Here is a 14,049-nt window from a genome sequence, read left to right as displayed (position 1 = left end):
CATTTGAAAAAAATGGCCATCGTCAGAGTCACAAAATGCTGAAAGCGAACGTTTAATTTGTATCATCTTGTTTACCGAATTTGCTTTTATGTGTTAGATTTTTCTGGTTAAACTGACTGTATTTTTAACTGGAATTTTAGAGTCCATATTTGTGATGTCAAACGAATTTACGATACATGAACGTTGTAATTTGATATTTTAGCAGCATTAGAGAATTCTATGGAATTTTTAACTGACATATTATTCTGCAAAGTATAGTGTTTATTCAAAAATCGTGGATGAATTGAGATGTTTGTATGTGGGAATATTTCTGAAATTAATTATTGGTCTAATGGGAATTCTGTCTTTGTGTATTTTTGATTGAGCTATTGCTATTTGAGATAGCTTAAATATGTCATTACCGGGCAAGTTGACCGTCCGATTAAGGGCGCGCAGTTAGGAGCTTCTATCCGGCAGATAGTGGATTCGAACTCCACTGTTGGCAGCCCTGAAAATGGTTGTCCATGGTTTCCCATTTTCACACTTCCACTACTCTCGTATATGATTTCCACCTCCGCTAATCGTCTTTCAATATCCTCCTTAATCTAGTCCTCCTAAATCTCCGTCTCCCTTTGGCTATCTTTCCCTCACATCTCTGCTCCAGACTTACTCTTGGAATTCTTCCTGCTTTCATTATTTAGATATGCCCAAATCATCTAAAGCGAGGCTTGACCAAAATACGGCTTCCGATTGAGTGCTAGCCCGGCAGGGCAATATAGCAAGTGGAGATGCAATTCTCCCCTAGTACGTCGGCACTGCATTGTGCTTATCACATGTATGGCTTGCAGTGGTGTCGCTACCGGCGTGCTAGCCGGCCAGTGTCTTGGAAAAGGTGCCGTGTCCAACTGATGAGCCCATGCCACACTCTGGGCGAAACACTGGTAATTTTTAACGATTGAGCTTCCTGAATTTTATTTAAAGCGAGGCTTCACTATCTGATCTTCCAGTTTTTCAACATCAGCCTTCCACCTGAAGTCCTCATTTCTGATTTTGTCCCTCCTTGTTTTAGCTTTCAAACTTATGAGAAACTTCATTTCCAATGCCTGTATTCTACTCTACCCCTTGGTGGTTACTGTCCATGTCTCAGCGGCATTGGTCAATATCGGCATGTTATGCGAATCGTCGTGGGTTTCCTTACACTAAATTGGAACATCTTCTTTCCAAGTACAATTTACCAACTTCATCGTGTAGATCCGTATTGATACAGTTAAAACTAAGAAACAATGTTCGGTTTTGGTCCTCCCAATCAATACACATCATGTAGGTCCTCTATTAAGAGTGTCTAATGCTTGGTCTGTGAAATGGATTCTAGAAAGCTTTTTCACCGTATTGACGCAATTTAACTTGTCTTGTGCCGCTGAATGATTTACTCCGGATTTCCTATTATTAATTATATTGTTATGAACCTCCATATCATAATTCGCCTTCTTAAATTATCTATTTTCTTGTCCAGTATGGCCTGTTTCTTACTTAAGATGCATTCCATTTTATTTGCAACATGACATTGGAATGAATTCCATTCTAGAGGGACCAGCCATAGGGGGGGGGGCCTCGAGATGAGCTAAATATAACTTTTTATTTAAAAAGGATTTCTTTCTGTAAAGAAATTTAATCTCTTTTCTTAACTATAAATGGTTGACCTTGTTTTGCATCGAAAGGTGAAACTGAGATGATATATTTTTTTTATTTGGGAAGGTTTTAAGAATTTAGGAATTACTTTGCTTACTAGACATTCTTTTAAAAATGCCATGTCTTTTGAAATTCTCGCTAATCTGATTTTGAGATTCATGAACCTATTTAAAACTTTCTCGACCTGGTTGGCTTCATTAGTACAATTTACGAACTGCATCGTGTAGATCCGTATTGATACAGTTAAAACTAAGAAACAATGTGTATTGATTGGGTGGACCAAAACCTAACATTGTTTCTTAGTTTTATCTTCTTTCCAAACCTTACCCTTTGATGATGATGATGATGATGATGATGATGATGGTACTTGGTGTTTAAAGGGGCCAACATCTATGTCATCGGCCCTCACTTACCCTTTGGTAGAATCCACTATCTTGCTGTATTCTTTTACTTATTTCTCTTATAACAGTTCCACCATTCGCTATCATGCTTTCCTTTTACTTGAAGCTATCCATACCGGGCAAGTTGGCCGTGCGTGTAGAGGCGCGCGGCTGTGAGCTTGCATCCGGGAGATAGTAGGTTCGAATCCCACTACCGGCAGCCCTGAAAATGGTTTTCCGTGGTTTCCCATTTCCACACCAGGCAAATGCTGGGGCTGTACCTTAATTAAGGCCACGGCCGCTTCCTTCCAACTCCTAGGCCTTTCCTATCCCATCGTCGCCATAAGACCTATCTGTGTCGGTGCGACGTAAAGCCCCTACCAAAAAAAAAAAAGCTATCCACCACTTTCAGTACCTCCCCTTTCTGTTTGATTATCTCCCTTCCGCTCACGTTTCCTCTTGTCATGACCAGGGTCTTGCATTTGTCTCTTATTTACTTTAAGACGCTACTCCTCTAATGTCTATTTCTGGTATCCAGTTGAACCTGAACTTCCTTTTTATCATTTCCAAAGATGGCTATGTCATTCATAAACATCCATGCCTTTGTACCAGTGGGAATCTTTACTTTCACTTTCTTGTGGATCTCATCCGTTATGATGAAAAATAAGATAGGTTTTTATATGATTTCACTCTATCTAGATGAAAACCGAATTCCTTTGGTGTGGTAAACAAATTCAGGTCAGTCATATTTGTTTAACGCGGTGATTCAATGTGCAATTTTCAGGAATGGCTTCGGTCATGGTAGTCCTGGAAAGTTCGCTTATTTTGTCACGATGATCTATTTGTGAGGGGTAATTCATATCTCCTATATAACATAATCATACTCAGAGGCGTATATACTTTCCATGTACAAGGCTTTTCCATTACAAGCTAATATTGTTCATGTGATCTACATGTATCCTGACGTCAACCTCGAAGTAGGAGAGATTCCTTGTTTGGAAAAGTCGTGTGATTCAGTGTCACCAACATTCTAGCTAGGAAAGATTATCTAAAGTCGCTTTATACTTACAACTTGTTTCTTCCTTCACAGGCCGAACGTGTTGAGCCGCTACCGCAAGAAACACATCACCGTCACTCTGCCGGACAACAAGACATTGCGGGACATCAAGTGGTTCTCGGTGTGGTGCGACGAATTCTCTGTAAGTACCATTTCACCGAGCCTTACAAGAAAATCAACCAGACATACCTCCCCAACAAACTCTACATCCAAGCCTTCACAGACCCAAATAATAGGAGTAAGAATAGTATTAGACACTAGTATTAGTATTCAGAGGAACTGTATTCTATGACTGAGCGATTCTCCTCAGATGCACGGAAGAGGCGCATGAAATTTTACGGACACACAGCACGAATGCCAATGGCCGTAGCCGTGTTGACACACCGTATCCCGTGATATCTCTGAAGTTAAGCAACATCGGGCGTGGTCAAGAAGTGGATGGGTTGCTACGCGCTGTTGGTGAGGGGAGTAAGGTAATGGAGGAGCGGAAAGGAACTGGCCACCCTGCCGTACGTAAACTCCAGCTCAGGCACACCTGCCTTCGGGCTGAATACACCCTTACCTTATAGCACGAATGGACGACTGACCAAACAAATCTCTTTCATCATTAACGGAAGCCGACAAACCAAATTACGCTGGTTGATAGACACAGAAAGCGACCTTGGAGAAATTAATATTGACCCAATGGCAACTACACGGACTACATTCAGACAGAAAATAAATTCACATAAGTTCACATCCAAGAACCCAACAGCCAGGAACTTGAAACACAAAAAACCTGGCGTGTTGGCCGTGCGGTTAGGGGCGCGCAGCTGTGAGCTTGCATCCAGGAGATGGTGGGTTCAAGCCCCACTGTCGGCAGCCCTGAAGGTGGTTTCCGTAGTTTGCCATTTTCACATCAGGCAAATGCTGGGGCTGTACTTTAATTAAGACCACGGCCGCTTCATTCCCATTCCTAGGCGTTTCCTGTTCCAAAGCCGCCATATGACCTATCTGTGTCGGTACAACGTAACACAAATTGTAAAAAAAAAAAAAAAAGAAACTCAAAAATTCTAGGACACAAGAGAGAAGACAAGCCCATAGTGAACGGATGAGGAAGTTTTCGGAATATAAGAAGAACAAGAAGTCCAGTGCTAAATAATGGTTCTGCGTGCTCCTTAGAGAACAAAACTCTGAATTTATATATTAGATTTTCAAAAATTGGACCACAGCACACTATTTACTTCTCCCAAGACAACTGAATAAGTACATTCCGGTTTATTTCTCCCTAGATCATCTTCTTCTCTTCAAACGCTGTTCCTCGTCCCGCGGACTTTTTCAAAGCCTGCTCTAATACTTGTTTCGCCGTCATAACAGCATACAGGCTATCATGATTAGAGCCCCGATGTCTAGGCATCCATAGGTCAGAATGCAAACTAATTTGGCTTTTAGCATATTCCGCTCTTCCGCAATGTAGCGAGTAACATAAATTCTAGGAGTCCTAATAGACCGGGCACCTACTGTTTATACAAATCTCACAACGGAACTGTTTTTCGGGATAGGCTATACTGGTTATTCACATCAGTAAGTTTGCATTCTGATTTATTAATGCTTAAACATATGGGCACTAATCGTCATATATTTTGATAGAATTCAAGTAGGACGCATTTCTTCTCCCGGCACTGTTAACTTGGACACACTCAAAGGATTATAGCTGGGCAACCATCCTCTATATACACTAACAAGAGAGGAAAGATAAGAGGTCCAATAATTCGACAAATTAAAGAGCGTGAAAATGAATAACTCCTTAGCCCTAGTAAACCTAATATCTTCGGAATCGGAAAAGAATAAAAATTGAAGAAGGGGGGCCGAATATGACAGATGAAAGTGAGAAGGCTGGTAGAACTAAATTGAAACAATGCCAGGCTCAGAAGGAGACTCCTGGTTTCCACCAATGCTCCCAAGATTGGGGTCCCTGCACCCCCTTTTAGTCACCTCTTACGATAGGCAAGGGATACCGCGCGTGTATTCTACCACCCCCACCCTACAAGAGGTCACTCCCAGAGGAACTCCTACCAAAACAATAGAAAGTATACCATTTTCTGAAGTTCATCTTTGAAATAGACGCATCCGTCCGTAAAATGTTCAGTCCAGAGGTTGGTTGTATCCTCAAATGGCACCACCAAACTTACGAACTTATAGCGAAACGGCAGAAACCAACGGTGGCAGCATAACGAGCTGTACGAGGATGATGAGTGAGGTACTTTGCCGTTGCTTTCCTTACTGAGCCAGAAAGTGTTATTGCAGCACGATTGGCCCTATTAGTGATATCTTTGATAACATCTAGGTGCACTAGCCATCCGTATGTTATTACACTCATAAGGACTTCTAGGCATAAGAGGTTACAATACAAACGTATTTGAACAAGGAGGAAGCGTCATCTGGCCGCTCTACAGTTATGTCGGCGAGTTGCATAATTTTCAGGGATACTCATACAAGTATCCTCTAGCCGCTCTACAATTATTTCAGCGAGTTGCATAACTTTCAGGGGTTCTCATAGTTCAGATCGTTAATACGTATGCAAACCACACTGCAGAACTGTTGTGCAGGTAGAAACACTTACGTCTTTGTTAAGTACGTCTGCATTCTAACCTCCTATTAGTACCTAAAAATCCTTTCGCTACTCATTACCAGCATCACCTCACCAGCTTCCATACTGTCGTAATCGTAAAAGAAACTGACACTTTGGTGGAGGCTACATTTTGTTCTGGCGCGTCACAAGAGACAGATGCACAAAAAAATTACATCATCGAAGATATAGCGACAGGCTGGGACATGAAGCTATAAGAAATTAATTAATTAAGTTTAGGGAAAACAGAGAGAAAAACAGAGAAGACTACAGTCATTATGGAGTGTGCGGAACAAGGCCAAGAAATCAAGTGCGAGTAGCCAGGAAGAAACAACAACACTAGCTGTGGGAGAATCATCTCTGCTGTAAGATGTCGGATGAAGCGGTAGAAAGTAGTCTTTCTACATCTGAGAGAGAAAGCTTTACAGTGGGTTTTGATAACCTGCCAGCACTGGCTATTGTCTTATCTCATCAGCGAGATCTGCTGGCTTCCTTCTCGTCGCTCATTACCAATGGTGTACATAGCTGGGTTCTGTACTAGGATATATATCATTAGAGTAACAGCCTCTATCCGACCCTAAAATCATGCCCCCGTGTCAGGAAGCTCGTCTAAGGCGTAGACATGCATAAAAAGATTAAAGGGACTAAAACAGGAAATTTCACACTTCTACGTTAATATTAGCAGTATCAACAAAATTATAGGGTCTAAGATTAAACCTGGAATTTTGGGCTCTAAAAAAGTTAGTTTCAGGCACCTAAAATAGGCTTTTAAAACAAGTAAATAGGCATAAAGTAGACTAAAATACTACAATATGCACTTAAACTGTATTTTGTTTACTTTAAGCAACGTTGTTTACCTATTCTAAACAATAACTGCTAGATTAAGACAAAATTAAAAGTACATTTATCAATAACACTTAACGATTATATGAAAAATTATAATCGGTATTGAACTGAAACCTTAATACTAAAATCAATGAACACCATTACAGCACTGTTGGCATCCCAAAACGCGGTAAATGCGACAGGAGTAACTGTTTATTTGTTTGTGAGGAACATTCCTACAGCACTTTCATTCGCAATTTGCTTTACAGTACATAACAATAATCTTCTCCAAATTTGTCTCTAAAAATTATTTTGAAAGCAGAAAAGGAACACTCCACACTCACAGATGTTCGAAGGACAAAAGAAAATATAATTCAGTTTATCAGTTCAGTTGCACTACGTAAGTCTACATTTTCCCCATCCATTAACTGATGTAGCCTTTTCAGCACTGAATAACCTGGATCATCCCGCAGTAGATAACCCCCCTTGTCTGTTGTTTTATCCCCTAAAACTCAGCCTCTGCTGCTCTGCTCTTCATTCATGGACGTACATTAAATGATTGAAAACATTACAGATGTTGAATTTTATTTGAATGTAGAATATAGGCATTTTGACACTAAAATTGTAAAATAGGCTCTAAAGGTCCAAATAGGCATTTTGGGAACTATAAAAGTCTATAAATGTAAGGGATTCATCATGGAACGTCAACAAATTTGTTAATGTTATGTCTTAAGGAACAAAGAGACGTTTGCCTTAAAATCCCATGTCTAGTGATAAAATATGTGTAAAATAAAATTTCCGATCATTCATTCATGTCGTTTCGGTCAACCAAAGATCACGTGTCGTTCCTCGGGCTTTAACATTTGCCCAGTTCTCCCGCATTCGTTGCCTGTGTTCTTACTTTATATATTCGTCCCTGTTCTTAGCTTCGGCTTTCCTTGGAAACTTGTGGTCTTGACGTTTCTTCTTAAGGTGGTGGCGCTCCATGATATCATCGTGGGTGATGCCCACCTCTTGTTCCGTAGATCTGTTTCTACCTCACTAAACCAGGCCCCTTTAGCCTTCTTATGTTGGAAGTAGGAGAAGATCAACTTGGTTCACCTCATTCTTCTCACGTGAACATAGAAAGCAATCCTTCTCTTCTGCGGTGAATCTGTGATCTTTTCTACGCGGAAATAGAGCGCTTGTTGTGCCGTCTTCTATATTCACCTTTGTCTTCGATGGGTCCAAGATTTGCCTCGAACTCTTTCTTTGATCTCCCATCGTGAATGTTTCATTCGTCCTTACTGTGAACACCAACAACTAAAACAAGAGTTGACCAACGAAGGTTTTTTTTTTTGCTAGGGGCTTTACGTCGCACCGACACAGATAGGTCTTATGGCGACGATGGGATAGGAAAGGCCTAGGAGTTGGAAGGAAGCGGCCGTGGCCTTAATTAAGGTACAGCCCCAGCATTTGCCTGGTGTGAAAATGGGAAACCACGGAAAACCATCTTCAGGGCTGCCGATAGTGGGATTCGAACCTACTATCTCCCGGATGCAAGCTCACAGCCGCGCGCCTCTACGCGCACGGCCAACTCGCCCGGTACCAACGAAGGTAGGATAGCAAAGATGACAGTGAGGAGTCTGAAAGCAACGCCAGACAAAGGTAGGAGATCGCTGGTCGCCAACCCACGCTCCCAAGACGAAAGTCCTTGGCTCCCCTTTCAGCCAAAGGGTACAGTGGGTGTACTCTATCGCCCCCACCCACAAGCGGATCACATTAACGGGGACATCACGGAGGGATACAGCTGGTGCGCACTGCAACGGCAGGAATACATTTGTTCTTCCAAATTTGTGATGATGTTCATAACCAACCTCGGGTATATATTGCTGCCCTAGATTTAACACCCCTGTTTGTAGTTCAGTGCTAGAGTGTCGGTCTCTGGATTGCAGGGTCGTGGGTTAAATCCCAGAAGATGTACAGTAGTCGGGTTTTCAAAGGGTGGATGTACGATGTTCACACCTCAAAAGTCATTCAAACTAAGACATAGATGCCCGAGAAACAGACCGGTTTGCTCAGCCATCTAGCGGAATAAAAAGGAACGCCGAAATTGAAATTAATGCGCAGGCAGCTTAGATCCCTCACGGTATAGGGGTAGCGTGCCTGCCTCTTACCCGGAGGCCCCGGGTTCGATTCCAGGCTCAGCCACGAAAGTTAAAAAGTGGTAGGACGGCTGTAACGGAGTCCACTCATCCTCGGGAGGTCAGCTGAGTAGAGGGGTTCGATTCCCATCTCAGCAATCGTCGAAGTGGTTTTTCGTAGTCTCGCACCTCTCCTCCAGACAAATACCGGGATGGTCCGTAACTTAAGGCCGCGCTGCTTCCTTCCCTATCCCTTCCCATCCCCCGGCAAGGACCCTGTTCAGCACATCACGTGAGGCCGCCTGGGCGAGGTACTGCTCCTCCTCTCTAGTTTCATCCCCTGACCCAAAGTCTCGCACTCCGGGACACTGCCCTTGAGGCGCTAGAGGTGAGATTCCTCGCTGAATCCCAGGGAAAAACCAACCCTGGAGGGTAAACGGATTCAGAAGGAAGTTAACACAGATTGCGACATGTATGGCAACATCTTTCGACGGCTTAATTTAGAAGAATGCATATCCTTACAGCTCAGCAACTCAAATGCTACTTAAACCAAACTGGTGCAGGTTCTCCGGGTTGACGCCGTATAGGCGACCTGCACGTCTGGGAGGATGGCACCCTGCCTAAGATGAAATCTAATGCTAAATACGTCACATACACCCAAACCCCGAGCAAAAGGAATTACCTAATTAAAATCACCGATCTGATCGAGAATCGAACTCGGGACCGCTTGGATCACGGTCCAGCCACGGAGCCCGGCAGTTAGCAGTTAGCACGATATTTACTGTGTGATTTCTGACAAAAGAATAGTGGTTTACCTAACCTACTCTTAAAAGATTTCACCTCGTCACCTTACTCCTAAGTATTCCCAACCCAAAGGTTGCAACACTTTCGTAACACTATTCTTTTGTCAGAAATCACACAGTAAATATCGTGCTGCATTCCTTTGGATCTTTTCCAGTTCTCGAATCCTGGTGAGCGTCCAGTACACCAGGACCATAGTTTAATTGCTGTCCTAACAGTGGCGTGTACGCCCTCTTGTTCACAGGCTTACTTCTTCTTCTTCTTCTTCTTCTTCTTCTCCTTTATCTGTCTACCCTCCAGGGTCGGTTTTCCCTCGGACTCAGCGAGGGATCCCACCTCTACCACCTCAAGGGCAGTGTCCTGGAGCTTCAGACTCTGAATCGGGGGATACAACTGGGGAGGATGACGAGTACCTCACCCAGGCTGCCTCACGCGCTATGCTGAACAGGGGCCTTGCGGGGGGATGGGAAGATTTGATATAAAAGGAAGAGGGAAGGAAGCGGCCGTGGCCTTAAGTTAGGTACCATCCCGCCATTTGCCTGGAAGATAAGTGGGAAACCATGGAAAATCACTTCCAGAATGGCTGAGGTGGGAATCGAACCCACCTCTACTCATTTGACCTCCCGAGGCTGAGTGGACACCGTTGCAGCCCTCGAGGCCACTTTTCAAATTTTGTGGCAGAGCCGGGAATTGAACCCGGGCGGGTGGCAGCTAATCACACTAACCACTACACCACACAGAGGCGGACTCACAGGCTTACTACAACCACTAAATACCGTCATAACCAAGGGGAGAGATCTATTACCCTTAATTACAACTTCGTTAATGTGCTTACCCCAATGAAAAGCTTTCCTTAGGTTATTACCTCGGTCGAGGGTTCGTTGTGCTGACGACACAGCACCTCACAATCTGTAGGTCATCGGGCTGAGCAGCGTTCGCTTAATAGGCCATGGCCCATCGGGGCTGTTGAGCCATGGGGTTATATATTAACAGCTAGGTACTTACAGTGGAGTACTTTCACTCCATCAATACAGTACTTAAAAATGAGAGGTCTATTTCCTCTTGTTGAAACTTACAACCTGACTCTTCACCCCATTTACCATCACACCATTGTCTGCTGTGTCGAGGTCCTTTTGCAATCGCTCGTAATCTTGCGTCTTACTTAATAATTTACACAGCACGTCATCATCCGCCAAAATCTTTATCCATGATGTCACTTCTTTACTCATAGCACTCATAAATATCTGTAACTAAAGGAGGTTTTCACTATACATACTACATTGAATAGGTACATGGTGCTTTCGGTGACTTATATCAAGAAACTCAAGATGTGAGATGTCTGTTCGTCGCACCTTCAGCATCCTTCGGTAGAGCCACATCTCAAAGATTTCCAACCTTTTACAGAGTGAGTCTGCGCAGAATTGTACGAATTAAATGTTAATTCTCCGCAAATTATCCTTGGTTAAAGGGGATGCGAATCGATAGCTCCTCAGGCTGTGCACCGCCTGCGGAACATCTCTAACTGGTCCAAGTAGATTTGTCAGGTGAAAACAATTTGTGGTCATGGTTAATGACTGAAAACTTTTTCTTCGTATTTAGATTGATGCTTTCCTGGCTCGTGATTATAAACATAATAATAGGTTCTGCGAAGACAAGAGATTTTTATGTCTTCATCACGCTGCTTGACGTGACTCTCCTCCAATCTCTCAGCAAGAGCAGTGACACCGAAGAATCCTCGCATGTGCTCACTACACTTTCCGTTAGACAGAGTAATGCCCGCAGACCTCCGCAGTATTCGCATCTCCTTAATGTGCATTTGCTGATCCTGCTCATCGTCTGTCTTGCCCAACATGAGGGCAGATCTCACACCATCTTGTATCATCTGTCTGCCCCACAAAACACACATCAGCCATATCCATTTCATTCAGCCAACCTCACAGTCGATTGTGATATCAATGGTTGTAACAGACATGACATAACCTTCACCGACAGCCGTTACGACATTTTCTCACTAATGTCTTATTGGACGACCGGTCGATCTTGTTTCTTTAGAGAAGGAATTGAAAATTACTCTGGGAAATCTTCCTGTATCCATTCTTCGAACATGATCTTTCCAATTTTCGTGACAAAGATGTATAACCTACGTATATTGCAATGCTAATTCAATTTTAACTTCTTCAATTGCAACTAATTTCTGTTATATTTCGCTATTTTTCTTATGTACTTGTACCCATCAGTGGTAATTCTATTAAAATTAGTTTTATTTATGGCCATAATACAGCGCTATATCTATACATATGTATTACCAAAAATGGCTTCATAAACTTATTTATTTCTAGCAACGTTTTTATACATTTCATACTTTTATGTGGTAAGTCATCATCCGTCCGCCTCCGTGGTGTAGTGGTTAGTTTGATTAGCTGCCACGCCCGGGTTCGATTCCCGGCTCTGTCACCAAATTTGAAAAGTGGTGCGAAGAATGGAACGGGGTCCATTCAGCCTTCAGCCGAGTAGAAGGGGTTCGAATCCCACCTCAGCCATCCTAGAAGTGGTTTCCCGTGGATTTCCCAAGCAAATGCCAGGATGGTACCTAACTTAAGGCCACGGCTGCACCTTCCCTCTTCCTTGCGTATACCTTGCAATCTTCCCTCCCCCCCCCCCGCCACAAGGCCCCTGTTCAGCATAGCAGATGAAGTCACCTCTACCCCAGTTGTATCCGCGTCCAAATGCCTCACGCTCAAGGACACTGCCCTTGAGGTGGTAGACGTATGATCCTTCGCTGAGTCCGAGGGAAGAAACAACCCTGGAGGGTAAAGGGATTAAGCAAACAATAAATAAAATAAATAAATAAATAAATAAATTAAATAAATAAATAAATAAATAAAACCGAATTCCTCTCTGAAACATAAATTTTAGCTAAGATAATTCATTTACTCTTTCCAGTAATTCATGTTTTAAACAAGATTTGCCTGGTATGAGTTCTTTCCCTTGAAAAGTCGTCAGTTTTCTGTTTCGAAATACTCATGTTATACCTGTACGTAATTTTTTGCAATCTGTGGAACGATCGTTGCAGGTCATCTCTTGTACGGGAATATTGTTATTATTATTATTATTATTATTATTATTATTATTATTATTATTATTATTATTATTATTATTATTATTATTATTATTATTATTATTATTATTATTATTATTATTTTAATTTTCGAATTAAATAATCCTGGTGAGGGTCCTCCCATACACTGAAGCCATACTCCAGTTCGGGTCTTAGAAGATATTTACATGCCCTCTCCTTTACTTCCTTTCTACAACCCCTAAACACTCTCATAACTCTGCTATGGAGGGTAAGAGAAGTAGAGGGAGACCAAGACGACGATGGTTAGACTCGGTTTCTAACGATTTAAATATAAGAGGTATAGAACTAAATGAGGCCACAACACTAGCTGCAAATCGAGGATTGTGGCGACGTTTAGTAAATTCATAGAGCTTGCAGACTGAACGCTGAAAGGCATAACAGTCTATAATGATAATGTATGTATGTATGTTATTATTATTATTATTATTATTATTATTATTATTATTATTATTATTATTATTATTATTATTATTGTCATATTTACACATACCAAGTACAAAACTCTTTTCAACTTGCTTGTAGAAACTTGAAATTTTCGTTGGTATTTTTAAAAAGTGATACTGTTAAAAGTAAAATATTCCAGATTAAAAGGTCTGGAAGATGTAACAAGGTGTTCTATCTGTTTAGGTGAACTTTGGTGACGTAAGAATTCCCAAGAATCTGGATTTCCCTAAACCACAGAAAATTGATGCTCTGAACGGAGTCCATAAGGTGTCTTCAGATAACATCGTGGTGGTTGATGCGCAAACTCTACTCATACCACAATTCTCTTACGACGGAGAAGCCCCAGGTAAGGAACCTTTGGTCGTCTGTACGTCGTGCACTTCGCAGTTTATGACTGGATAGAAGCGCAACTAGATATACTGGATGTCCGACAGGAAAGTGGTGTTGGTGGTGGTGATTATTGTTTTAAGATAACGTGCAATTGGATAACTCTTTTCGTAAAATTTGTTGTACAATCAATTTTATAAAAATTTGATGAAAACAAGTTGTGTTGCTCACGGTAAAATTATTTTATAAAATCGGTGGAAGCATCAGGATGGCAATCTATGAACTCACTTCTGAACTAAGATGTGTATGTGCTGCCATCTATCGATAAACTTTTAAGCCAAGAATCAGCTGTTCAACTTACAGTGTGTTTGAGAGTATGGTTCCAACAAACAAAGCAAAACTAGCTGCTTTAACTGCAATTATATGTTGTACAGTGGTAAAAAGGAAGAAAAGGAATGCCAGGAAATCCTGGACTCGGGATTGGATAAAAAGAAGAGAAGAAGGTACAGGACTGCTGTCCTCGGTCGAAAATTAGTTGAGGTTAGAAGACCAGCATTCATCTAGGGATTCGGCGATTGTGTTTTCTGACTCTCTTCTTGCATTTCTATTGTGGTAAAGTGGCGTTTTAACTTCGTACAAACAAAGATATTTCTGGTATTCGTCCAGTAAAACACTAA

The 14,049-nt window shown here is 41.9% G+C and overlaps 1 protein-coding gene across 1 annotated transcript in view; it reads left to right on the top strand.

The window, feature by feature from the left end:
- LOC136877674 (protein Skeletor, isoforms D/E-like) overlaps nucleotides 1–14,049 on the top strand; it is a 152,170-nt gene that overhangs the window by 14,073 nt on the left and 124,048 nt on the right. Inside the window, exons 4-5 of the mRNA XM_068228700.1 lie at nucleotides 3,139–3,247; nucleotides 13,229–13,391. Of these exons, the coding sequence (XP_068084801.1) occupies nucleotides 3,139–3,247; nucleotides 13,229–13,391 (272 nt within the window). The remainder of the gene's footprint in view (nucleotides 1–3,138; nucleotides 3,248–13,228; nucleotides 13,392–14,049) is intronic.

Source organism: Anabrus simplex, chromosome 7 (assembly GCF_040414725.1).
Source record: "Anabrus simplex isolate iqAnaSimp1 chromosome 7, ASM4041472v1, whole genome shotgun sequence".
Lineage (NCBI taxonomy): Eukaryota > Metazoa > Arthropoda > Insecta > Orthoptera > Tettigoniidae > Anabrus > Anabrus simplex.
The sequence above is the reverse complement of the archived record's forward strand: the minus strand, read 5'-3'. Positions and strand labels throughout refer to the sequence as shown.